Source organism: Leptodactylus fuscus, chromosome 4 (assembly GCF_031893055.1).
Source record: "Leptodactylus fuscus isolate aLepFus1 chromosome 4, aLepFus1.hap2, whole genome shotgun sequence".
Lineage (NCBI taxonomy): Eukaryota > Metazoa > Chordata > Amphibia > Anura > Leptodactylidae > Leptodactylus > Leptodactylus fuscus.
Genome location: NC_134268.1, coordinates 205,682,363 through 205,710,336, shown reverse-complemented (window position 1 = coordinate 205,710,336; position 27,974 = coordinate 205,682,363). Strand labels below are relative to the sequence as shown.

The following is a 27,974-nucleotide window of genomic DNA, read 5'->3' as shown; positions in this document are numbered from 1 at the left end:
ATTAATTATACCCTCCATAGAAACAGGTGGGTAATCAGCAGCGTCGCCGTCCTCACATGTACACCTGTGCTGCGCCCGCTCCTCCTAATACTCACAGACGGGCCCCATAATGACAAGATTTATTCCTGGAAGTTTTAGTCAATGACATATGATAACTCTGCTACTTTTTGTTACCACCTGCACAGTGCCACTTCTATGCCCTCTGATATTTCAAAGCTAGGAACAACATGGCATCCCCCAGAGACGTAGCTTGGAGCTCCTGGGCACCAATGCGATAATCTGTAACAATCCAACCCCCTGATGTCTTCTTATGTGACAAAGAGGCTTTTGGGCACCTTCAGGCAGCAGGGTCTGGATGTGATGGCCACATTTGCTACACCTTATATCTATGCCCCAGTTGCCTCTGAGTGAAAGGCCACAGGACTTTTTATATCTGTAGGGCCTCATTAACATCTGCATCGGTAATCCGTTCGGGGAAGTCCGCATGTGGCCCCCCCGAAGGACTACCGAACTCATTGGCAAGCGGTATGCAGTGAAAGCGCACGGATCCCTATAGACTATAATGGGGTCCATGTGCTTGCTGTGAGATCTCCGCAGGTAACGTGGACGGGAAAATTCTTCAGAATCTACTTTCTTCTCCGCATGATTCATGCGGGCAGTGCGCAGCAAGCACACAAACCCCATTATAGTCTTCTTCTTCCCCGCCTTTTCTTCCTCTGACGTCTTCGGGTCCCGTCCTCCTCCGGCGCTTGCTCGCGGACACTGATAAAAAAAAAATAGCCCGGGCGCATGCGCAATAGCTGTAGTAGAAGCCGCGTGCTACTGCGCATGCGCCCGGGCTATTTTTTTTTATCAGCATCCACGAGCAAGCGCCGGAGGAGGACGGGACCCGAAGACGTCAGAGGAAGAAGAGGCGGGGAAGAAGATGAAGACACACCCTGAATGCCCGCCCAGGGTGCACGTTCCGTAAGTAGAGAACATTCTTTTTTAAGTTATTATTTTAAAACGGGGGGGTAGTTTAATTTAACTTTTACGGTGCCTGAATAGCCTTTTTAAAGGCTATGCACGCATATGTGGGGCTCTATCAGCATGATTTTGCTGATAGAGCCCCTTTAAGGTCCACGTGGTGTAAACACCATACAGTCACTGTACAGTGGATGGTATCCTAGCGAATCCCATCCCCCAGTGCAGGAAAATATAGGTAAGGAACGCTGTGATTTCCAAAACCGTAGCGGTTTTGGAAATCGCAGAATGTCAATTATATGTATAGGGAAACCACCAGTGGATGTTCTGTGAAAAGCACAGCGGGAAAAACTGCAATACATTGCCGCTGCAGGATGCTACGTGGGGTTTTAGCATAGGATTATCCAGGAGCCTCGCTCCACAAACTGTACCTAAAGCCGCATGGGGCCTGGGCCTTAGTCATGCTTTTTTGACCCAAAGCCAGGAGTGGATTGAGCAGAAGGTAGAAGTATAACATCTTTTTATATATTTCCCATTCCTTTTGTGGCCATTCTTGGTTTTGGCTCTTAAAAACCACAGCAAAATCTGCAACCAAAAAAGCAGTTTTTCCGCAACAGGGGACCTCAGCCTAAATTAGTAGCAAACCCATAGCAATAGTTGACATGCTAGTACGGTAGGTGAATGAGATCTGTAGAGTCAGCTGGGTTGTTATTATACATCACAGCAGGTTACCCACTGGCAAGCATATAGTGGCTAACGGGTACTGGTACTGTATCCCCACTCTTAAGGGTTTTGTGGCAATAGGTAAACACGTGGTGCCCCGTGTTGGTAGAAAATTCTAATGTTATACTTTTGTATCAGATTATTTTTGTACCCGCCTGCCCCTGCCGTCAGTATCTGTGTATAAACACATCACTATAAGATACAGATTTAAAAAAAAATGCACAAGCGTAGTGAAAGCGTCCGTAGTAAACAGGCCAAAACGATCCTCCAAATTTGTAAAGTTTGGTCAAAAAATTCTTTCACCGACCGGGCGTCTGACAGTGACTTGGCACTCTTCGAGTTTAGTCGCAGCAGCGGCGGCTGTCCATGTTACAGTACACAAGTCTGGGAGGCCAACTGAGGTTAAGCAGCTATTAAAATAAAAGGTTTAGGAGCCCAGAGCGGCGCCTGAGCACACTGTCAGCTTTTTTTTGGCAATTGCAAAACTGTCAGCTCAGGCCTGTCCAGTTCTAGCGGCCAGACCAGCGAATACAAATCTCCATTATTTCCAGTCAGAATGCTTTATATGAAGAAGAGCTCGGTAAATAAGACTCTGTTCACACCTACTGTTGAATATTAATTAAAAAAAAAAATGGCCGCCTATCATAACGGACACTAATGTTAATGTGTCCATTTTTTTCTAACTGATCTGTCATAAAGCCTCGTTCACATCAGCGTTTGTATTCTGTCCGGGGGAGTCTGTATGAGGACCCCCCCTGAACGTACTACCAAACGCAACTGCAAACGGTGTGCCAGAGAAAGCACATGGACCACACAGACTATAATGGGGTCCGTGAGCTTGTCACCAGATCTCCACAGGGATCATGCGGACAGGAAAGTGCTTCACAATCTACTTTCCTGTCTGCATGATTCGTGCGAGCAGCGCGCGGTGCATTATAGTCTATTGGGTCCGTGTGCTTTCTCTGCACACCGCTTGCAGTTGTGTTTGGTATTCCATTCGGGGGGTCCCCATGCGTACTCCCCCGGACGGAATAGCAACGCAGATGTGAACCAAGCATGAGTCTGCTAAAATACCGGAACCTATGATGGAATTGGTGAAAACGGACAGGAGATTAAATGAAATTAATGGGATTTTTAACGTATTTTTGACAAATTGTTTAGTGTCCATTTAGTGACAGATGATAGAAATGGTAGCGTTAAAAACCAATGAGAATTTTTTTTTATGTAGATTGTGAGCCCCACATAGGGCTCACAATGTGTATGTTTTCCCCCTATCAGTATGTCTTTTTTTTTTTTTTAGAATATGGGATGGAAATCCATGCAAACATGGGGAGAACATACAAACTCCCTTGCATATGGTTTTTTGCCCTTGGTGGGACTTGGGCACCAGGGCCCAGTGCTGCAAGGCTGCAGTGCTAACCACTGAGCCACCCACGTGGCCCCAAAAACCAACGAGAATTTACCGTTGTATTTTGTCCTTTATTGGGCAGGCTAAATTCTAAAATTGGATTTTGACCTATTCTGTGTCCAATTCTGCGCCAATAGAAAAAGATGTATTTTCTGCTTCCCATTCATTTTAAAGGGAGTTCTTGGGCAGAATCCGAATTAAAGAACAAGCAGGGTGCCTATTTTTTTCCGCTAGCTGAAAAAAAAATCAGCTACGGCCTCTAATTTAAATGAATGAGAGGCAGATTTTAGATGAAAAATTTGGGCTCAAATTCAGTGTCATATTCCTGATTGTGCACAACCCCTAACAATATAGTCACACATGGCAGATTACCTGCAGAAGTTTCTGTGACAAAAAAAACAAAACAAAAAAAAACAGTACTGGGGCAACACGGTGGCTCAGTGGTTAGCATTGCATTCTTGCAGCACTGGAGTCCTGGGTTTGAATCCCACCACAAACAACATCTGCAAAGAGTTTGTATGTTCTCCCCGTGTTTGTGTGGATTTCCTCCCACTCTACAAAGACATACTGATAGGAAAAAAAAACCTGTACACCAGTACCATGTTTTGTTTTAATCAGTGCCATTAAAACAAACCCAAACCCACAGAATTTCAGTTGCAGAGATTTCTGCAACATGTGAATATACCTATATGGCTCCCTACATGCACAGTTCTTCTGTAACCTTTTTATTTTGCTGTATTAAAAAACAGAAAGCGTTTTTCAAGTGTATACGTTTACAATGTGCGGTTTTTTTTCGTGTCCTTCGAAGAAGCCTATAGTAAAATAATCCCATACTGAGAGCATATTGCATTTACAGTACAGTATAAAAAAAGAGTAACAAAAAACATCACATTGCACATCACAAAAGCATTGTGTGTAGTGGGATTTCTATTTCACGCTTGGCTTTCATGTAACATCTGGCCACAGCGTTTCTTTTGGCAAAAATATTCATGTAAAAATGCCAAGATAAATGCTGCAAGTGTAACCTTGGCATGTTTATTAGAGATGAGCGAACACTAAAATGTTCGAGGTTCGAAATTCGATTCGAACAGCCGCTCAATGTTCGTGTGTTCGAACGGGTTTCGAACCCCATTATAGTCTATGGGGAACAGATACTCGTTAAGGGGGAAACCCAAATCCGTGTCTGGAGGGTCACCAAGTCCACTATGACACCCCAGGAAATGATGCCAACACCTCTGGAATGACACTGGGACAGCAGGGGAAGCATGTCTGGGGGCATCTAACACACCAAAGACCCTCTATTACCCCAACATCACAGCCTAACAACTACACACTTTACACACTCAATACCACCTCTCTGACAGTAGGAAAACACCTTGAAACATGTGTATTTGGCACTTGCAGTGAGGAGAGCTTGTCACCAGCAGTGAATTTGGCCCTTGTAGTAAGTTGAGGTTGGCACCAACATTTGTTTTGAAAATCAGGGTGGATTGAGCCTCTAACCAGCAGAGTTTGGGCAAATTCATGGTGGAGGGAGCCTCTAAACACCCCAGTTTGGGCAAATTCATGGTGGAGGGAGCCTCTAAAAACCCCAGTTTGGACCAATTCATGGTGGAGGGAGCCTCTAACCAGCCCAGTTTGGGCAAATTCATGGTGGAGGGAGCCTCTAAAAAACCCAGTTTGGACCAATTCATGGTGGAGGGAGCCTCTAACCAGCCCAGTTTGGGCAAATTCATGGTGGAGGGAGCCTCTAACCAGCCCAGTTTGGACCAATTAATGGTGGAGGGAGCCTCTAACCAGCCCAGTTTGGACCAATTAATGGTGGAGGGAGCCTCTAACCAGCCCAGTTTGAACCAATTCATGGTGGAGGGAGCCTCTAAACAGCCCAGTTTGGGCAAATTCATGGTGGAGGGAGCCTCTAAAAAACCCAGTTTGGACCAATTCATGGTGGAGGGAGCCTCTAACCAGCCCAGTTTGGACCAATTAATGGTGGAGGGAGCCTCTAACCAGCCCAGTTTGGACCAATTCATGGTGGAGGGAGCCTCTAAACAGCCAAGTTTTGGGAAATTCATGGTGGAGGGAGCCTCTAACCAGCCCAGTTTGGACCAATTCATGGTGGAGGGAGCCTCTAAACAGCCAAGTTTTGGGAAATTCATGGTGGAGGGAGCCTCTAACCAGCCCAGTTTGGACCAATTCATGGTGGAGGGAGCCTCTAAAAAACCCAGTTTGGACCAATTCATGGTGGAGGGAGCCTCTAAACAGCCCAGTTTGGGCAAATTCATGGTGGAGGGAGCCTCTAACCAGCCCAGTTTGGACCAATTAATGGTGGAGGGAGCCTCTAAACAGCCCAGTTTGGGCAAATTCATGGTGGAGGGAGCCTCTAACCAGCCCAGTTTGGACCAATTCATGGTGGAGGGAGCCTCTAACCAGCCCAGTTTGGGCAAATTCATGGTGGAGGGAGCCTCTAAAAAACCCAGTTTGGACCAATTCATGGTGGAGGGAGCCTCTAACCAGCCCAGTTTGGGCAAATTCATGGTGGAGGGAGCCTCTAACCAGCCCAGTTTGGACCAATTAATGGTGGAGGGAGCCTCTAACCAGCCCAGTTTGGACCAATTCATGGTGGAGGGAGCCTCTAACCAGCCCAGTTTGGACCAATTAATGGTGGAGGGAGCCTCTAAACAGCCAAGTTTTGGGAAATTCATGGTGGAGGGAGCCTCTAACCAGCCCAGTTTGGACCAATTCATGGTGGAGGGAGCCTCTAAACAGCCCAGTTTGGGCAAATTCATGGTGGAGGGAGCCTCTAAAAAACCCAGTTTGGACCAATTCATGGTGGAGGGAGCCTCTAATTAGCCCAGTTTGGACCAATTAATTGTGGAGGGAGCCTCTAACCAGCCCAGTTTGGACCAATTAATGGTGGAGGGAGCCTCTAAACAGCCCAGTTTGGGCAAATTCATGGTGGAGGGAGCCTCTAACCAGCCCAGTTTGGACCAATTAATGGTGGAGGGAGCCTCTAACCAGCCCAGTTTGGACCAATTAATGGTGGAGGGAGCCTCTAACCACCCCAGTTTGGACCAATTCATGGTGGAGGGAGCCTCTAACCAGCCCAGTTTGGACCAATTCATGGTGGAGGGAGCCTCTAAAAAACCCAGTTTGGACCAATTCATGGTGGAGGGAGCCTCTAAACAGCCCAGTTTGGGCAAATTCATGGTGGAGGGAGCCTCTAAAAAACCCAGTTTGGACCAATTCATGGTGGAGGGAGCCTCTAACCAGCCCAGTTTGGACCAATTAATGGTGGAGGGAGCCTCTAAACAGCCAAGTTTGGACCAATTCATGGTGGAGGGAGCCTCTAAAAACCCCAGTTTGGACCAATTCATGGTGGAGGGAGCCTCTAACCAGCCCAGTTTGGACCAATTAATGGTGGAGGGAGCCTCTAACCAGCCCAGTTTGGACCAATTAATGGTGGAGGGAGCCTCTAACCACCCCAGTTTGGACCAATTCATGGTGGAGGGAGCCTCTAAACAGCCAAGTTTGGACCAATTCATGGTGAAGGGAGCCTCTAAAAACCCGTTTGGACCAATTCATGGTGGAGGGAGCCTCTAACCAGCCCAGTTTGGGCAAATTCATGGTGGAGGGAGCCTCTAAACAGCCCAGTTTGGGCAAATTCATGGTGGAGGGAGCCTCTAACCAGCCCAGTTTGGACCAATTAATGGTGGAGGGAGCCTCTAACCAGCCCAGTTTGGACCAATTAATGGTGGAGGGAGCCTCTAACCACCCCAGTTTGGACCAATTCATGGTGGAGGGAGCCTCTAAACAGCCAAGTTTGGACCAATTCATGGTGGAGGGAGCCTCTAAAAACCCCAGTTTGGACCAATTCATGGTGGAGGGAGCCTCTAACCAGCCCAGTTTGGACCAATTAATGGTGGAGGGAGCCTCTAAACAGCCAAGTTTTGGGAAATTCATGGTGGAGGGAGCCTCTAACCAGCCCAGTTTGGACCAATTCATGGTGGAGGGAGCCTCTAAAAAACCCAGTTTGGACCAATTCATGGTGGAGGGAGCCTCTAACCAGCCCAGTTTGGACCAATTCATGGTGGAGGGAGCCTCTAAAAAACCCAGTTTGGACCAATTCATGGTGGAGGGAGCCTCTAACCAGCCCAGTTTGGACCAATTCATGGTGGAGGGAGCCTCTAAACAGCCCAGTTTGGGCAAATTCATGGTGGAGGGAGCCTCTAAAAAACCCAGTTTGGACCAATTCATGGTGGAGGGAGCCTCTAATTAGCCCAGTTTGGACCAATTAATGGTGGAGGGAGCCTCTAACCACCCCAGTTTGGACCAATTCATGGTGGAGGGAGCCTCTAAACAGCCAAGTTTGGACCAATTCATGGTGAAGGGAGCCTCTAAAAACCCGTTTGGACCAATTCATGGTGGAGGGAGCCTCTAACCAGCCCAGTTTGGGCAAATTCATGGTGGAGGGAGCCTCTAAACAGCCCAGTTTGGGCAAATTCATGGTGGAGGGAGCCTCTAACCAGCCCAGTTTGGACCAATTAATGGTGGAGGGAGCCTCTAACCAGCCCAGTTTGGACCAATTAATGGTGGAGGGAGCCTCTAACCACCCCAGTTTGGACCAATTCATGGTGGAGGGAGCCTCTAAACAGCCAAGTTTGGACCAATTCATGGTGGAGGGAGCCTCTAAAAACCCCAGTTTGGACCAATTCATGGTGGAGGGAGCCTCTAACCAGCCCAGTTTGGACCAATTAATGGTGGAGGGAGCCTCTAAACAGCCAAGTTTTGGGAAATTCATGGTGGAGGGAGCCTCTAACCAGCCCAGTTTGGACCAATTCATGGTGGAGGGAGCCTCTAAACAGCCCAGTTTGGGCAAATTCATGGTGGAGGGAGCCTCTAAAAAACCCAGTTTGGACCAATTCATGGTGGAGGGAGCCTCTAATTAGCCCAGTTTGGACCAATTAATTGTGGAGGGAGCCTCTAACCAGCCCAGTTTGGACCAATTAATGGTGGAGGGAGCCTCTAAACAGCCCAGTTTGGGCAAATTCATGGTGGAGGGAGCCTCTAACCAGCCCAGTTTGGACCAATTAATGGTGGAGGGAGCCTCTAACCAGCCCAGTTTGGACCAATTAATGGTGGAGGGAGCCTCTAACCACCCCAGTTTGGACCAATTCATGGTGGAGGGAGCCTCTAACCAGCCCAGTTTGGACCAATTCATGGTGGAGGGAGCCTCTAACCAGCCCAGTTTGGACCAATTAATGGTGGAGGGAGCCTCTAACCACCCCAGTTTGGACCAATTCATGGTGGAGGGAGCCTCTAAAAAACCCAGTTTGGACCAATTCATGGTGGAGGGAGCCTCTAAACAGCCCAGTTTGGGCAAATTCATGGTGGAGGGAGCCTCTAAACAGCCCAGTTTGGGCAAATTCATGGTGGAGGGAGCCTCTAACCAGCCCAGTTTGGACCAATTAATGGTGGAGGGAGCCTCTAACCAGCCCAGTTTGGACCAATTCATGGTGGAGGGAGCCTCTAAACAGCCCAGTTTGGGCAAATTCATGGTGGAAGGAGCCTCTAACCAGCAGAGTTGTGGGAAAGCAGGGTGGAGGGAGCCTCTAACCAGCAGAGTTGGTGGAAATCAGGGTGGAGGGAGCCTCTAACCAGCAGAGTTGGGGGAAATCATGTTGGAGGGAGCCTAGTATTAGCAGAATTGTGCAACGCTTATGGTGGATGAGTATGAGGATGCGGAGGAATTGGAGAGGTTGAGTACAGACATGGAGTTTCATGTTGGGGTGCTTTACACAGGTGGGCACAAAAATGAAGGCTCTATCCAGTGGTGGTTCATTTTTATCAAAGTGAGCCGGTCGGCACTCTCAGCTGACAGACGGGTGCGCTTGTCAGTGATGATGCCACCGGCTGCACTGAACACCCTCTCAGATAGGACGCTGGCGGCAGGACAGGACAGCACCTCCAAGGCATATAGGGCAAGTTCAAGCCACAGGTCCAACTTCGACACCCAATACGTGTAGGGCGCAGAGGGGTCGGAGAGGACAGGGCTGTGGTCGGAAAGGTATTCCCGCAACATGCGCCTATACTTCTCACGCCTGGTGACACTAGGACCCTCCGTGGCGGCACTTTGGCGAGGGGGTGCCATCAAGGTGTCCCAGACCTTAGACAGTGTGCCCCTCGTTTGTGTGGACCGGTGAGAACTTGGTTGCCTACTGGAGGAACTGCCCTCCCTGCCGCCACTGTCACATGCTGGAAACATCTCCATCATATTCTGCACCAATTGCCTGTGGCAAGCATTGATGCGATTGGCCCTCCCCTCTACCGGAATAAAAGACGAGATGTTGTTTTTATACCGGGGGTCAAGGATAGCAAAGATCCAGTACTGGTTGTCCTCCATGATTTTGACAATACGCTTGTCGGTTGTAAAGCACCCCAACATGAACTCAGCCATGTCTGCCACAGTGTTAGTTGGCATGACTCCTCTGGCCCCACCGGAAAGTTCAATCTCCATTTCCTCCTCATCCTCCATGTCTACCCATCCGCGCTGCAACAATGGGACGATTCGAAGTTGCCCGGAAGCCTCCTGTATCACCATCACATCATCGGACAACTCTTCTTCCTCCTCCTCCTCCTCCTCCTCCTCCTCCATTAAACGCAGTGAAGCGGACAGATGTGTGGACCTACTCTCCAGCTGTGACGGATCGGATGCTATCCCTAACTCCTCTGTGTGATCTGAGTTATCCCTGATGTCAATCAGGGATTCTCTCAGAACACACAAGAGCGGGATTGTAAGGCTCACCATCGCATCCTCAGAGCTCACCCTCCTTGTGGACTCCTCAAAGACCCGTAGGATGTCACAAAGGTCTCTCATCCATGGCCACTCATGGATGTGAAACTGAGGCAGCTGACTTTGTGGCACCCTAGGGTTTTGTAGCTGGTATTCCATCAAAGGTCTCTGCTGCTCAACCACTCTATTCAACATCTGAAACGTTGAGTTCCAGCGTGTGGGGACGTCGCACAAAAGCCGGTGTTGTGGCACATGCAGGCGTTGCTGGAGAGATTTTAAGCTAGCAGCGGCTACTGTCGACTTGCGAAAGTGGGCGCACATGCGCCGCACTTTCACCAGTAGCTCTGGAACATTGGGGTAGCTCTTTAGGAAACGTTGCACCACTAGGTTGAAGACGTGGGCCAGGCATGGAACATGTTGGAGTCCGGCAAGCTCCAGAGCTGCTACCAGGTTCCGGCCGTTATCACAAACGACCATGCCTGGGCCCAGGTGCAGCGGCTCAAACCATATTGCCGTCTCATCGAGGAGGGCATCCCTCACCTCGGAGGCAGTGTGCTGTCTGTCCCCCAAGCTGATCAGCTTCAGCACAGCCTGCTGACGTCTACCAACGCCAGTGCTGCAACGTTTCCAACTCGTAGCTGGGGTCAATCTAACAGCGGAGGAGGAGGCGGTGGCGGAGGAGGAGGCGGAGGAGGAGGCGGTAGAGGAGGAGGAGGAGGGGGGTGTTCTTCTCGTGTCCCTGCCAGGAATGTTAGGCGGGGAGACGAGGTACACCGGGCCAGTTTGGGAAGCAGTCCCAGCCTCAACTACATTTACCCAGTGTGCCGTCAGTGAAATGTAGCGTCCCTGTCCGCATGCACTTGTCCACGCGTCGGTGGTCAAGTGGACCTTTGTGCAAAGCGCGGAACTAAGGGCCCGCCTGATGTTGAGTGACACGTGCTGGTGCAAGGCGGGGACGGCACACCGGGAGAAGTAGTGACGGCTAGGGACGGCATAGCGAGGTGCCGCAGTTGCCATCAGGTCCAGGAAGGCGGGAGTTTCAACAAGCCGGAACGCCAACATCTCCTGGGCCAGCAGTTTAGCGATGTTGGCGTTCAAGGCTTGCGCGTGTGGGTGGTTAGCAGTGTATTTCTGCCGCCGCTCCAATGTCTGAGAGATGGTGGGTTGTTGTAAAGAAACGCCTGATGGTGCCTTTGATGGTGCAGGAGAAGGAGATAAGACAGGACCAGGGGAGGATGAGGTAGAAGTCAACAAAGTGGCGGAGGCAGATGAAGTGGTGTCCTGGCTCGTCCTCTGGAGTGCATCGCCAGCACAGTCAGCAGTGGCAGTGGCAGAGGCAGAGGCAGAGGCAGTGGCAGTGGCGTGAACGGCAGGCGGCCTTTGTCCTGCCGTTGCTGCCTGCCACTGATTCCAGTGCTTGGATTCCAAATGACGGCGCATTGAAGTGGTGGACAGGTTGCTCTTCTCAGAGCCCCTAATCAATTTCGAGAGGCAAATTGTGCAGACAACACTATATCTGTCCTCGGCGCATTCCTTGAAAAAACTCCACACCTTCGAGAAACGTGCCCTCGAGGTGGGAGTTTTTCGGGGCTGGGTACGAACTGGAACATCTTGGGAGATTCCGGGTGTGGCCTGGCTTCGCCTAAGCTGCTGACCTCTGCCTCTGCCTCTAGCTACCCTTTTTGGTGCTGCACCTGCCTCAACATCCACACTACTTTCCCCGCTTGACATCCCCCCTGTCCAGGTCGGGTCAGTGTCCTCATCATCCACCACTTCCTCTTCCAACTCCTGTCTCATCTCCTCCTCCCGCACAATGCGCCAGTCAACTGGATGCCCTGACGGCAACTGCGTCACATCATCGTCGATGAGGGTGGGTTGCTGGTCATCCACCACCAAATCGAACGGAGATGGAGGAGACTCTAGTGTTTGAGCATCTGGACACAGATGCTCCTCTGTTAGGTTCGTGGAATCGTGACGTGGAGAGGCAGGTTGAGGGACAATGAAAGGAGCGGAGAACAGCTCTGGGGAGCAGGGACAGTTTGGGTTATTGTTCTGTAAAGCTTCGGAATTTTGGGAGGAAGGAAGACAAGACTGTTGGGTAATAGGAGGAGAGGAGGCAGAGTCTGACTGGCTGCTGGACAATGTGCTGTAAGCGTTCTCTGACAGCCATTGCAAGACCTGTTCCTGGTTCTCGGGCCTACTAAGGTTTGTACCCTGCAGTTTAGTTAATGTGGCAAGCAACCCTGGCACTGTGGAGTGGCGCAATGCTTGCTGCCCCACAGGAGTAGGCACGGGACGCCCTGTGGCTTCACTGCTACCTTGCTCCCCAGAACCATTCCCCCGACCTCGCCCACGGCCTCGTCCACGTCCCTTTCCGGGAGCCTTGCGCATTTTGAATTCCTAGTTAGAAATTGGCACTGTATACCAGTAGTAAAAATTGTGGGTGCACGTAACCCCAATATATTCTTTGAATTCCCAGTCAGACACTGGCACTATATGGCAGTAGCAAGAAATGAGGGTATTTGTATTCCCAATATACTCTTTGAATTCCCAGTCAGACAATGGCACTGTATACCAGTAGTAAAAATTGTGGGTGCACGTAACCCCAATATATTCTTTGAATTCCCAGTCAGACACTGGCACTATATGGCAGTAGCAAGAAATGAGGGTATTTGTATTCCCAATATACTCTTTGAATTCCCAGTCAGACAATGGCACTGTATACCAGTAGTAAAAATTGTGGGTGCACGTAACCCCAATATATTCTTTGAATTACCAGTCAGAAACTGGCACTATATGGCAGTAGCAAGAAATGAGGGTATTTATAACCCCAATATATTCTTTGAATTCCCAGTCAGACAATGGCACTGTATACCAGTAGTAAAAATTGTGGGTGCACGTAACCCCAATATATTCTTTGAATTACCAGTCAGAAACTGGCACTATATGGCAGTAGCAAGAAATGAGGGTATTTGTATTCCCAATATACTCTTTGAATTCCCAGTCAGACAATGGCACTGTATACCAGTAGTAAAAATTGTGGGTGCACGTAACCCCAATATATTCTTTGAATTACCAGTCAGAAACTGGCACTATATGGCAGTAGCAAGAAATGAGGGTATTTATAACCCCAATATATTCTTTGAATTCCCAGTCAGACAATGGCACTGTATACCAGTAGTAAAAATTGTGGGTGCACGTAACCCCAATATATTCTTTGAATTCCCAGTCAGAAACTGGCACTATATGGCAGTAGCAAGAAATGAGGGTATTTGTATTCCCAATATACTCTTTGAATTCCCAGTCAGACAATGGCACTGTATACCAGTAGTAAAAATTGTGGGTGCACGTAACCCCAATATATTCTTTGAATTACCAGTCAGAAACTGGCACTATATGGCAGTAGCAAGAAATGAGGGTATTTATAACCCCAATATATTCTTTGAATTCCCAGTCAGACAATGGCACTGTATACCAGTAGTAAAAATTGTGGGTGCACGTAACCCCAATATATTCTTTGAATTCCCAGTCAGAAACTGGCACTATATGGCAGTAGCAAGAAATGAGGGTATTTGTATTCCCAATATATTCTTTGAATTCCCAGTCAGACAATGGCACTGTATACCAGTAGTAAAAATTGTGGGTGCACGTAACCCCAATATATTCTTTGAATTACCAGTCAGAAACTGGCACTATATGGCAGTAGCAAGAAATGAGGGTATTTATAACCCCAATATATTCTTTGAATTCCCAGTCAGACAATGGCACTGTATACCAGTAGTAAAAATTGTGGGTGCACGTAACCCCAATATATTCTTTGAATTCCCAGTCAGACACTGGCACTATATGGCAGTAGCAAGAAATGAGGGTATTTGTATTCCCAATATACTCTTTGAATTCCCAGTCAGACAATGGCACTGTATACCAGTAGTAAAAATTGTGGGTGCACGTAACCCCAATATATTCTTTGAATTACCAGTCAGAAACTGGCACTATATGGCAGTAGCAAGAAATGAGGGTATTTATAACCCCAATATATTCTTTGAATTCCCAGTCAGACAATGGCACTGTATACCAGTAGTAAAAATTGTGGGTGCACGTAACCCCAATATATTCTTTGAATTCCCAGTCAGAAACTGGCACTATATGGCAGTAGCAAGAAATGAGGGTATTTGTATTCCCAATATATTCTTTGAATTCCCAGTCAGACAATGGCACTGTATACCAGTAGTAAAAATTGTGGGTGCACGTAACCCCAATATATTCTTTGAATTACCAGTCAGAAACTGGCACTATATGGCAGTAGCAAGAAATGAGGGTATTTATAACCCCAATATATTCTTTGAATTCCCAGTCAGACAATGGCACTGTATACCAGTAGTAAAAATTGTGGGTGCACGTAACCCCAATATATTCTTTGAATTCCCAGTCAGACACTGGCACTATATGGCAGTAGCAAGAAATGAGGGTATTTGTATTCCCAATATACTCTTTGAATTCCCAGTCAGACAATGGCACTGTATACCAGTAGTAAAAATTGTGGGTGCACGTAACCCCAATATATTCTTTGAATTACCAGTCAGAAACTGGCACTATATGGCAGTAGCAAGAAATGAGGGTATTTATAACCCCAATATATTCTTTGAATTCCCAGTCAGACAATGGCACTGTATACCAGTAGTAAAAATTGTGGGTGCACGTAACCCCAATATATTCTTTGAATTACCAGTCAGAAACTGGCACTATATGGCAGTAGCAAGAAATGAGGGTATTTGTATTCCCAATATACTCTTTGAATTCCCAGTCAGACAATGGCACTGTATACCAGTAGTAAAAATTGTGGGTGCACGTAACCCCAATATATTCTTTGAATTACCAGTCAGAAACTGGCACTATATGGCAGTAGCAAGAAATGAGGGTATTTATAACCCCAATATATTCTTTGAATTCCCAGTCAGACAATGGCACTGTATACCAGTAGTAAAAATTGTGGGTGCACGTAACCCCAATATATTCTTTGAATTCCCAGTCAGAAACTGGCACTATATGGCAGTAGCAAGAAATGAGGGTATTTGTATTCCCAATATACTCTTTGAATTCCCAGTCAGACAATGGCACTGTATACCAGTAGTAAAAATTGTGGGTGCACGTAACCCCAATATATTCTTTGAATTACCAGTCAGAAACTGGCACTATATGGCAGTAGCAAGAAATGAGGGTATTTATAACCCCAATATATTCTTTGAATTCCCAGTCAGACAATGGCACTGTATACCAGTAGTAAAAATTGTGGGTGCACGTAACCCCAATATATTCTTTGAATTCCCAGTCAGACACTGGCACTATATGGCAGTAGCAAGAAATGAGGGTATTTGTATTCCCAATATACTCTTTGAATTCCCAGTCAGACAATGGCACTGTATACCAGTAGTAAAAATTGTGGGTGCACGTAACCCCAATATATTCTTTGAATTACCAGTCAGAAACTGGCACTATATGGCAGTAGCAAGAAATGAGGGTATTTATAACCCCAATATATTCTTTGAATTCCCAGTCAGACAATGGCACTGTATACCAGTAGTAAAAATTGTGGGTGCACGTAACCCCAATATATTCTTTGAATTACCAGTCAGAAACTGGCACTATATGGCAGTAGCAAGAAATGAGGGTATTTGTATTCCCAATATACTCTTTGAATTCCCAGTCAGACAATGGCACTGTATACCAGTAGTAAAAATTGTGGGTGCACGTAACCCCAATATATTCTTTGAATTACCAGTCAGAAACTGGCACTATATGGCAGTAGCAAGAAATGAGGGTATTTATAACCCCAATATATTCTTTGAATTCCCAGTCAGACAATGGCACTGTATACCAGTAGTAAAAATTGTGGGTGCACGTAACCCCAATATATTCTTTGAATTCCCAGTCAGAAACTGGCACTATATGGCAGTAGCAAGAAATGAGGGTATTTGTATTCCCAATATACTCTTTGAATTCCCAGTCAGACAATGGCACTGTATACCAGTAGTAAAAATTGTGGGTGCACGTAACCCCAATATATTCTTTGAATTACCAGTCAGAAACTGGCACTATATGGCAGTAGCAAGAAATGAGGGTATTTATAACCCCAATATATTCTTTGAATTCCCAGTCAGACAATGGCACTGTATACCAGTAGTAAAAATTGTGGGTGCACGTAACCCCAATATATTCTTTGAATTCCCAGTCAGAAACTGGCACTATATGGCAGTAGCAAGAAATGAGGGTATTTGTATTCCCAATATATTCTTTGAATTCCCAGTCAGACAATGGCACTGTATACCAGTAGTAAAAATTGTGGGTGCACGTAACCCCAATATATTCTTTGAATTACCAGTCAGAAACTGGCACTATATGGCAGTAGCAAGAAATGAGGGTATTTATAACCCCAATATATTCTTTGAATTCCCAGTCAGACAATGGCACTGTATACCAGTAGTAAAAATTGTGGGTGCACGTAACCCCAATATATTCTTTGAATTCCCAGTCAGAAACTGGCACTATATGGCAGTAGCAAGAAATGAGGGTATTTGTATTCCCAATATACTCTTTGAATTCCCAGTCAGACAATGGCACTGTATACCAGTAGTAAAAATTGTGGGTGCACGTAACCCCAATATATTCTTTGAATTACCAGTCAGAAACTGGCACTATATGGCAGTAGCAAGAAATGAGGGTATTTGTATTCCCAATATATTCTTTGAATTCCCAGTCAGACAATGGCACTGTATACCAGTAGTAAAAATTGTGGGTGTATATAGCCCCAATTCTATTGCTAGGGGACTTGCAGGGTATTTCTGGGGTGAAGGTGGGGGGGCACACCGTTGGAACGGGTATCGGGGTATATATCGGGTATACGGGAATACACTGACAGTGTATTCCATTCAGGATCCTGGGAAAGCTGGGTTGCGGCGATTGAGCCCGTCAGTGCCACGTTACACTGACAAGCTTCTCCCTGGAATTTAGCTCTTACAAGAGCTGTTGGTTGTCTTCTCCTTCCTATCCTAGCCTGTCCCTGCCTACCCAGAATCTAAGCCCTAGCTAGCTGGACGGAAACCTCCGTCCTCGGTGAATTGCAAGCTCAGAATGACGCGAAGCTGGGCGGCGCTGTTCTTTTAAATTAGAGGTCACATGTTTTCGGCAGCCAATGGGTTTTGCCTACTTTTTTCAACGTCACCGGTGTCGTAGTTCCTGTCCCACCTACCCTGCGCTGTTATTGGAGCAAAAAAGGCGCCAGGGAAGGTGGGAGGGGAATCGAGTAATGGCGCACTTTACCACGCGGTGTTCGATTCGATTCGAACATGCCGAACAGCCTAATATCCGATCGAACATGAGTTCGATAGAACACTGTTCGCTCATCTCTAATGTTTATGTGTTTTTGATGTGGATTTTTGTTTGCATTCTATGTTAAAATTAGTGCTAATAAAAAAATACTTGTCCCATAGAGTTCAATAGGAATACACAGATAAGTGGAAACCACGGGGCAAAATGGTGGCTCAGTGGTTAGCACTGCAGCCTGGAGGCCTGGGTATGAATCCCACCAGGAACAACATCTGCAAGGAGTTTGTATGTTCTCCCCATGTTTGTGTGGATTTCCTCCCATTCTACAAAGACATACTGATAGGAAAAAAAAGCACATTGTGATCCCTATATGGGGTTCACAATCTGCATAAAAAAAAAAGATGAGTGGAAACCACAGTGGGGAGCCTGCATTAGGCCGGGGCCCTACAGGATGGAAACGCCCCAGGAAAAATCGCAGCATTTTACAGTAAGGGCAAGTGGATTGGATTCTAGCGAATCCGATACCCACCTTCTCGACATGCTGCGATTTCCAAAAATGGCATGGTTTTGGAAATCGCAGCATGTCAATTATACCTATGGAAATGCTGGCGGTATCCCCATGGGTATAATTGTAACAAAAAGTCTGCAGAGGAAAACTCTGCAAACTTTCTGTCTAAAGCGCTGTGGAAAGAACCGTGATGCGTTGCCGCTGTGGTACATCCAATGGGGCCTTAGCCTTAAATACGGTCAATCAGTGAGGATGTGCGGCAGTGAAAATTGCAAAACTGCGGCAGAAATCCGAGGGTAAGCCTCTAATTTCTGCTGTCAACTGCACCGCAAAAAGTCGGGAAAAAAACTCAGATTTGTTATGCCACTTTTATGGAGAAGGCATGAGAAAGTTAGAACTTTTTGTACAAGTTAGGTTTTTGTGCTAACTTTTTACATCGCCCTCTGCACTTCCCTGCAGAGGGTCTGTGCGTTTACCCCAGTTTAAATTTTGTCTGAAATCTGCACCAGCTACTAGCTAGCGTACATTTTAGTGCCGGCACATGGCCTTGCTGAGGGTGCAGCTGATTTATGAGAAGTGTACTTCACCAAAAACTTAACCATTGCAGGAGATATGAAAATGCCGGTCTTCATAAACCCCTTCCAATAGGCTGTATCACACAACGTCAATTGGGTTTTTTCATGCTTGATTTACTTCCTGTGTGTGATCTGTTTTATTTTTCTCATAGATCCATTCACATCAATGGGCGAGTCTGGCCCATGAAAAAATCTTGTCCTATTTTTTCACAGATCACAGCCACCACAAGGCTGAGAAACTTGGTTGTCTGAAAAGAACCCAGTACCCAAAGCATGGTGTTTTTGCAATTTTTTTTTTTTTTAATATGTTGTGTGTGAATGCAGCCTAAGGAATGGCGACGCATGATGTCTCATCAACTTTGCTATTTTGCCCTGCGACTCCCTCACTAATGTAAATCAGTTGAGTTGTATTGTAACGACAACGGTGCTGCGACTGTGACGATCGAGCAGCGCTGGACTTTTTTGCAACTAGAAGTCGTAGTCGCAGCACCCTCAGGATCGCAACGCAACTCCGTTCACATAAATGAAGGAGTTGCAGGGCATTGTGTCAATCTTTGGTTGCATGACACCAAAGTCACCCACCGTGTAACACATGCCTAAAAGTTAAAGGGATTGTCCAGGCTAAAATTTTATTATTTGAAATTTTTATTTGTACAAGTTTTATTCCTTGGCCATGTATTCTGGAGTATCAGGTGTCGGATTAGCAGGTTTCCTGGGTACAGAGCGGGAGGGGTTAAATACAGGTGAAGGGAAGCAACCAATCACAGTGCTGCTTTCGCTTTTCAGTCTGCCTTGGGGAAACCTGATTGGTTGCTAAGGGCAACTGCTAGCTTCCCTCCTACGGGTGGACAAACATCATGTTTCCCGAGGATCCCCTTCGGCCATGTAGGAGGCCAGCGGCATGCCGGCCAGGCGGGAGCTGCACTAGATTCCTTCTGCTGAGGCGCTCCGGATTCCCACCACAGACGCACGTGTGATGTGTTTGCACCGCCAAACAGACAGAGGGAGGAGGGAGAGGAAATGAACACGCCGCCGCCATTGGCAGCAAAGTCCAGGGACTTCCCTCACACTACGCACTTCGTTACAGCGCTTATACCATTCTGCCTCTAGAGGCGCTGTTGCAGTAGTTGACATCGGTGTCGCTACAGCGCATGCGCAGTGTTCTCCTTTCCTCGTCGTGATCCTGCCCCCTCTGCCAGTCCGGGCAGCCCCGGCGACATGAGGCGGCTTCAGAGCAAGTAATGCGGGTGGCAGGCGACGGCCGGCGCGGGGAGCCGAGCCTCGGCAGCGTAGAGGAGTAACCGGTGCTTGTTGTGTTCGCTGTCCTGTAGATGGTGTCCGGAGATCTGGCCGTGACAACAGAGGACGAAGAGCTGACGACTAGTATGAAGGAGATGATCGGAGGCTGCTGCGTGTGCTCGGACGAGAGGGGCTGGGCCGAGAACCCGCTGGTGTACTGCGACGGGCACGGCTGCAATGTGGCGGTGCATCAAGGTAACCCTGACATGTGAGGGAGGAGGAGGGAGAGCCGGGGGCGGGGCTGACCGGGGAGGAGGAGGCGGGGCCGACAGGTCACCTGAGCGATACACTGGCACCAGGGCCAGGCAGGTAGTGCACACAGTCATCGCTACAGTGGCAGTGCCAGTATGCCAGTGTCAGGGACATATACTAGTATACCAGTCATATAGTAGTACCAGTATACCAGTGTCAGCCATATAGTAGTACCAGTATACCAGTGTCAGCCATATAGTAGTATACCAGTGTCAGCCATATAGTAGTATACCAGTGTCAGCCATATAGTAGTACCAGTATACCAGTGTCAGCCATATAGTAGTATACCAGTGTCAGCCATATAGTAGTATACCAGTGTCAGCCATATAGTAGTGCCAGTATGCCAGTGTCAGCCATATAGTAGTGCCAGTATACCAGTGTCAGCCATATAGTAGTCACCAGTATATCAGTGTCAGCCATATAGTAGTGCCAGTATGCCAGTGTCAGCCATATACTAGTGCCAGTATGCCAGTGTCAGCCATACAGTAGTATACCAGTGTCAGCTATATAGTAGTAGTGCCAGTATACCAGTGTCAGAGCCATATAGTAGTATACCAGTGTCAGAGCCATATACTAGTATGCCAGTGTCAGCCATATAGTAGTATGCCAGTGTCAGCCATATAGTAGTATGCCAGTGTCAGCCATATAGTAGTATACCAGTGTCAGCCATATAGTAGTGCCAGTATACCAGTGTCAGCCATATACTAGTATACCAGTGTCAGCCATATAGTAGTATACCAGTGTCAGCCATATAGTAGTACCAGTATACCAGTGTCAGCCATATAGTAGTATACCAGTGTCAGCCATATAGTAGTGCCAGTATGCCAGTGTCAGACATACACTAGTATACCAGTGTCAGCCATATAGTAGTGCCAGTATACCAGTGTCAGCCATATACTAGTATACCAGTGTCAGCCATATACTAGTATACCAGTGTCAGCCATATACTAGTATACCAGTGTCAGCCATATAGTAGTATACCAGTGTCAGCCATATAGTAGTACCAGTATACCAGTGTCAGCCATATAGTAGTATACCAGTGTCAGCCATATAGTAGTATACCAGTGTCAGCCATATAGTAGTACCAGTATACCAGTGTCAGCCATATAGTAGTGCCAGTATGCCAGTGTCAGCCATATACTAGTGCCAGTATGCCAGTGTCAGCCATACAGTAGTATACCAGTGTCAGCTATATAGTAGTAGTGCCAGTATACCAGTGTCAGAGCCATATAGTAGTATACCAGTGTCAGAGCCATATACTAGTATGCCAGTGTCAGCCATATAGTAGTATGCCAGTGTCAGCCATATAGTAGTATACCAGTGTCAGCCATATAGTAGTGCCAGTATACCAGTGTCAGCCATATACTAGTATACCAGTGTCAGCCATATAGTAGTGCCAGTATGCCAGTGTCAGACATACACTAGTATACCAGTGTCAGCCATATAGTAGTGCCAGTATGCCAGTGTCAGACATATACTAGTATACCAGTATCAGCCATATACTAGTATACCAGTGTCAGCCATATACTAGTATACCAGTGTCAGCCATATAGTAGTATACCAGTGTCAGCCATATAGTAGTACCAGTATACCAGTGTCAGCCATATAGTAGTGCCAGTATGCCAGTGTCAGACATACACTAGTATACCAGTGTCAGCCATATAGTAGTGCCAGTATACCAGTGTCAGCCATATACTAGTATACCAGTGTCAGCCATATACTAGTATACCAGTGTCAGCCATATACTAGTATACCAGTGTCAGCCATATAGTAGTATACCAGTGTCAGCCATATAGTAGTACCAGTATACCAGTGTCAGCCATATAGTAGTATACCAGTGTCAGCCATATAGTAGTATACCAGTGTCAGCCATATAGTAGTGCCAGTATACCAGTGTCAGCCATATAGTAGTGCCAGTATACCAGTGTCAGCCATATAGTAGTACCAGTATACCAGTGTCAGCCATATAGTAGTGCCAGTATACCAGTGTCAGCCATATAGTAGTATACCAGTGTCAGCCATATAGTAGTGCCAGTATACCAGTGTCAGCCATATAGTAGTGCCAGTATACCAGTGTCAGCCATATAGTAGTACCAGTATACCAGTGTCAGCCATATAGTAGTGCCAGTATACCAGTGTCAGCCATATAGTAGTATACCAGTGTCAGCCATATAGTAGTACCAGTATACCAGTGTCAGCCATATACTAGTATACCAGTGCCAGCCATATAGTAGTGCCAGTATACCAGTGTCAGCCATATAGTAGTACTAGTATACCAGTGTCAGCCATGTACTAGTATACCAGTGTCAGCCATATAGTAGTGCCAGTATACCAGTGTCAGCCATATAGTAGTATACCAGTGTCAGCCATATAGTAGTACCAGTGTACCAGTGTCAGCCATATACTAGTATACCAGTGCCAGCCATATAGTAGTGCCAGTATACCAGTGTCAGCCATATAGTAGTACTAGTATACCAGTGTCAGCCATATAGTAGTATACCAGTGTCAGCCATATAGTAGTATACCAGTGTCAGCCATATAGTAGTATACCAGTGTCAGCCATATAGTAGTACCAGTATACCAGTGTCAGCCATATAGTAGTACCAGTATACCAGTGTCAGCCATATACTAGTATACCAGTGTCAGCCATATAGTAGTGCCAGTATACCAGTGTCAGCCATATACTAGTATACCAGTGTCAGCCATATAGTAGTGCCAGTATACCAGTGTCAGCCATATACTAGTATACCAGTGTCAGCCATATAGTAGTGCCAGTATACCAGTGTCAGCCATATAGTAGTGCCAGTATACCAGTGTCAGCTATATAGTAGTGCCCGTATACCAGTGTCAGCCATATAGTAGTGCCAGTATACCAGTGTCAGCCATATAGTAGTCACCAGTATACCAGTGTCAGCCATATAGTAGTATACCAGTGTCAGCCATATAGTAGTACCAGTATACCAGTGTCAGCTATATAGTAGTGCCAGTATACCAGTGTCAGCCATATAGTAGTGCCAGTATACCAGTGTCAGCCATATAGTAGTACCAGTATACCAGTGTCAGCCATATAGTAGTGCCAGTATACCAGTGTCAGCCATATAGTAGTATACCAGTGTCAGCCATATAGTAGTATACCAGTGTCAGCCATATAGTAGTCACCAGTATACCAGTGTCAGCCATATAGTAGTACCAGCATACCAGTGTCAGCCATATACTAGTGTACCAGTGTCAGCCATATACTAGTATACCAGTGTCAGCCATATAGTAGTACCAGTATACCAGTGTCAGCCATATAGTAGTACTAGTATACCAGTGTCAGCCATATACTAGTATACCAGTGTCAGCCATATAGTAATACTAGTATACCAGTGTCAGCCATATAGTAGTATACCAGTGTCAGCCATATAGTAGTATACCAGTGTCAGCCATATAGTAGTACCAGTGTACCAGTGTCAGCCATATACTAGTATACCAGTGCCAGCCATATAGTAGTGCCAGTATACCAGTGTCAGCCATATAGTAGTACTAGTATACCAGTGTCAGCCATATAGTAGTATACCAGTGTCAGCCATATAGTAGTATACCAGTGTCAGCCATATAGTAGTATACCAGTGTCAGCCATATAGTAGTACCAGTATACCAGTGTCAGCCATATAGTAGTACCAGTATACCAGTGTCAGCCATATACTAGTATACCAGTGTCAGCCATATAGTAGTGCCAGTATACCAGTGTCAGCCATATACTAGTATACCAGTGTCAGCCATATAGTAGTGCCAGTATACCAGTGTCAGCCATATACTAGTATACCAGTGTCAGCCATATAGTAGTGCCAGTATACCAGTGTCAGCCATATAGTAGTGCCAGTATACCAGTGTCAGCTATATAGTAGTGCCAGTATACCAGTGTCAGCCATATAGTAGTGCCAGTATACCAGTGTCAGCCATATAGTAGTCACCAGTATACCAGTGTCAGCCATATAGTAGTATACCAGTGTCAGCCATATAGTAGTACCAGTATACCAGTGTCAGCTATATAGTAGTGCCAGTATACCAGTGTCAGCCATATAGTAGTGCCAGTATACCAGTGTCAGCCATATAGTAGTACCAGTATACCAGTGTCAGCCATATAGTAGTGCCAGTATACCAGTGTCAGCCATATAGTAGTATACCAGTGTCAGCCATATAGTAGTATACCAGTGTCAGCCATATAGTAGTCACCAGTATACCAGTGTCAGCCATATAGTAGTACCAGCATACCAGTGTCAGCCATATACTAGTGTACCAGTGTCAGCCATATACTAGTATACCAGTGTCAGCCATATAGTAGTACCAGTATACCAGTGTCAGCCATATAGTAGTACTAGTATACCAGTGTCAGCCATATACTAGTATACCAGTGTCAGCCATATAGTAGTACTAGTATACCAGTGTCAGCCATATAGTAGTATACCAGTGTCAGCCATATAGTAGTAGCAGTATACCAGTGTCAGCCATATAGTAGTATACCAGTGTCAGCCATATAGTAGTGCCAGTATACCAGTGTCAGCCATATACTAGTATACCAGTGTCAGCCATATACTAGTATACCAGTGTCAGCCATATACTAGTATACCAGTGTCAGCCATATAGTAGTATACCAGTGTCAGCCATATAGTAGTACCAGTATACCAGTGTCAGCCATATAGTAGTATACCAGTGTCAGCCATATAGTAGTATACCAGTGTCAGCCATATAGTAGTGCCAGTATACCAGTGTCAGCCATATAGTAGTGCCAGTATACCAGTGTCAGCCATATAGTAGTACCAGTATACCAGTGTCAGCCATATAGTAGTGCCAGTATACCAGTGTCAGCCATATAGTAGTATACCAGTGTCAGCCATATAGTAGTACCAGTATACCAGTGTCAGCCATATACTAGTATACCAGTGCCAGCCATATAGTAGTGCCAGTATACCAGTGTCAGCCATATAGTAGTACTAGTATACCAGTGTCAGCCATATAGTAGTATACCAGTGTCAGCCATATAGTAGTGCCAGTATACCAGTGTCAGCCATATACTAGTATACCAGTGCCAGCCATATAGTAGTGCCAGTATACCAGTGTCAGCCATATAGTAGTGCCAGTATACCAGTGTCAGCCATATAGTAGTGCCAGTATACCAGTGTCAGCCATATAGTAGTACCAGTATACCAGTGTCAGCCATATAGTAGTGCCAGTATACCAGTGTCAGCCATATAGTAGTATACCAGTGTCAGCCATATAGTAGTACCAGTATACCAGTGTCAGCCATATACTAGTATACCAGTGCCAGCCATATAGTAGTGCCAGTATACCAGTGTCAGCCATATAGTAGTACTAGTATACCAGTGTCAGCCATGTACTAGTATACCAGTGTCAGCCATATAGTAGTGCCAGTATACCAGTGTCAGCCATATAGTAGTATACCAGTGTCAGCCATATAGTAGTACCAGTGTACCAGTGTCAGCCATATACTAGTATACCAGTGCCAGCCATATAGTAGTGCCAGTATACCAGTGTCAGCCATATAGTAGTTCTAGTATACCAGTGTCAGCCATATAGTAGTATACCAGTGTCAGCCATATAGTAGTATACCAGTGTCAGCCATATAGTAGTATACCAGTGTCAGCCATATAGTAGTACCAGTATACCAGTGTCAGCCATATAGTAGTACCAGTATACCAGTGTCAGCCATATACTAGTATACCAGTGTCAGCCATATAGTAGTGCCAGTATACCAGTGTCAGCCATATACTAGTATACCAGTGTCAGCCATATAGTAGTGCCAGTATACCAGTGTCAGCCATATACTAGTATACCAGTGTCAGCCATATAGTAGTGCCAGTATACCAGTGTCAGCCATATAGTAGTGCCAGTATACCAGTGTCAGCTATATAGTAGTGCCAGTATACCAGTGTCAGCCATATAGTAGTGCCAGTATACCAGTGTCAGCCATATAGTAGTCACCAGTATACCAGTGTCAGCCATATAGTAGTATACCAGTGTCAGCCATATAGTAGTACCAGTATACCAGTGTCAGCTATATAGTAGTGCCAATATACCAGTGTCAGCCATATAGTAGTGCCAGTATACCAGTGTCAGCCATATAGTAGTACCAGTATACCAGTGTCAGCCATATAGTAGTGCCAGTATACCAGTGTCAGCCATATAGTAGTATACCAGTGTCAGCCATATAGTAGTATACCAGTGTCAGCCATATAGTAGTCACCAGTATACCAGTGTCAGCCATATAGTAGTACCAGCATACCAGTGTCAGCCATATACTAGTGTACCAGTGTCAGCCATATACTAGTATACCAGTGTCAGCCATATAGTAGTACCAGTATACCAGTGTCAGCCATATAGTAGTACTAGTATACCAGTGTCAGCCATATACTAGTATACCAGTGTCAGCCATATAGTAGTACTAGTATACCAGTGTCAGCCATATAGTAGTATACCAGTGTCAGCCATATAGTAGTATACCAGTGTCAGCCATATAGTAGTACCAGTGTACCAGTGTCAGCCATATACTAGTATACCAGTGCCAGCCATATAGTAGTGCCAGTATACCAGTGTCAGCCATATAGTAGTACTAGTATACCAGTGTCAGCCATATAGTAGTATACCAGTGTCAGCCATATAGTAGTATACCAGTGTCAGCCATATAGTAGTATACCAGTGTCAGCCATATAGTAGTACCAGTATACCAGTGTCAGCCATATAGTAGTACCAGTATACCAGTGTCAGCCATATACTAGTATACCAGTGTCAGCCATATAGTAGTGCCAGTATACCAGTATCAGCCATATACTAGTATACCAGTGTCAGCCATATACTAGTATACCAGTGTCAGCCATATAGTAGTGCCAGTATACCAGTGTCAGCCATATAGTAGTGCCAGTATACCAGTGTCAGCTATATAGTAGTGCCAGTATACCAGTGTCAGCCATATAGTAGTGCCAGTATACCAGTGTCAGCCATATAGTAGTCACCAGTATACCAGTGTCAGCCATATAGTAGTATACCAGTGTCAGCCATATAGTAGTACCAGTATACCAGTGTCAGCTATATAGTAGTGCCAGTATACCAGTGTCAGCCATATAGTAGTGCCAGTATACCAGTGTCAGCCATATAGTAGTACCAGTATACCAGTGTCAGCCATATAGTAGTGCCAGTATACCAGTGTCAGCCATATAGTAGTATACCAGTGTCAGCCATATAGTAGTATACCAGTGTCAGCCATATAGTAGTCACCAGTATACCAGTGTCAGCCATATAGTAGTACCAGCATACCAGTGTCAGCCATATACTAGTGTACCAGTGTCAGCCATATACTAGTATACCAGTGTCAGCCATATAGTAGTACCAGTATACCAGTGTCAGCCATATAGTAGTACTAGTATACCAGTGTCAGCCATATACTAGTATACCATTGTCAGCCATATAGTAGTACTAGTATACCAGTGTCAGCCATATAGTAGTATACCAGTGTCAGCCATATAGTAGTAGCAGTATACCAGTGTCAGCCATATAGTAGTACTAGTATACCAGTGTCAGCCATATACTAGTATACCAGTGTCAGCCATATAGTAGTACTAGTATACCAGTGTCAGCCATATAGTAGTATACCAGTGTCAGCCATATAGTAGTAGCAGTATACCAGTGTCAGCCATATAGTAGTATACCAGTGTCAGCCATATAGTAGTAGCAGTATACCAGTGTCAGCCATATAGCAGTATACCAGTGTCAGCCATATAGTAGTACTAGTATACCAGTGTCAGCCATATACTAGTATACCAGTGTCAGCCATATAGTAGTACTAGTATACCAGTGTCAGCCATATAGTAGTATACCAGTGTCAGCCATATAGTAGTAGCAGTATACCAGTGTCAGCCATATAGTAGTATACCAGTGTCAGCCATATAGTAGTGCCAGTATACCAGTGTCAGCCATATAGTAGTATACCAGTGTCAGCCATATAGTAGTACCAGTATTCCAGTGTCAGCCATATAGTAGTGCCAGTATACCAGTGTCAGCCATATAGTAGTGCCAGTATACCAGTGTCAGCCATATAGTAGTACCAGTATACCAGTATCAGCCATATAGTAGTCA

At 46.0% G+C, this 27,974-nt stretch overlaps 1 protein-coding gene across 4 annotated transcripts in view; it reads left to right on the top strand.

Moving 5' to 3' along the window:
* Nucleotides 1-27,974, top strand: part of MLLT10 (MLLT10 histone lysine methyltransferase DOT1L cofactor) — a 220,057-nt gene that overhangs the window by 59,423 nt on the left and 132,660 nt on the right. For 3 of the 4 annotated variants that reach the window (XM_075271697.1, XM_075271694.1, XM_075271693.1), the window contains exon 3: nt 19,622-19,784. In XM_075271697.1, the coding sequence (XP_075127798.1) occupies nt 19,622-19,784 (163 nt within the window). Of the gene's footprint in view, nt 1-19,445; nt 19,529-19,621; nt 19,785-27,974 lie in introns of those variants that run through there. The other variant, XM_075271695.1, reaches the window with a different exon arrangement.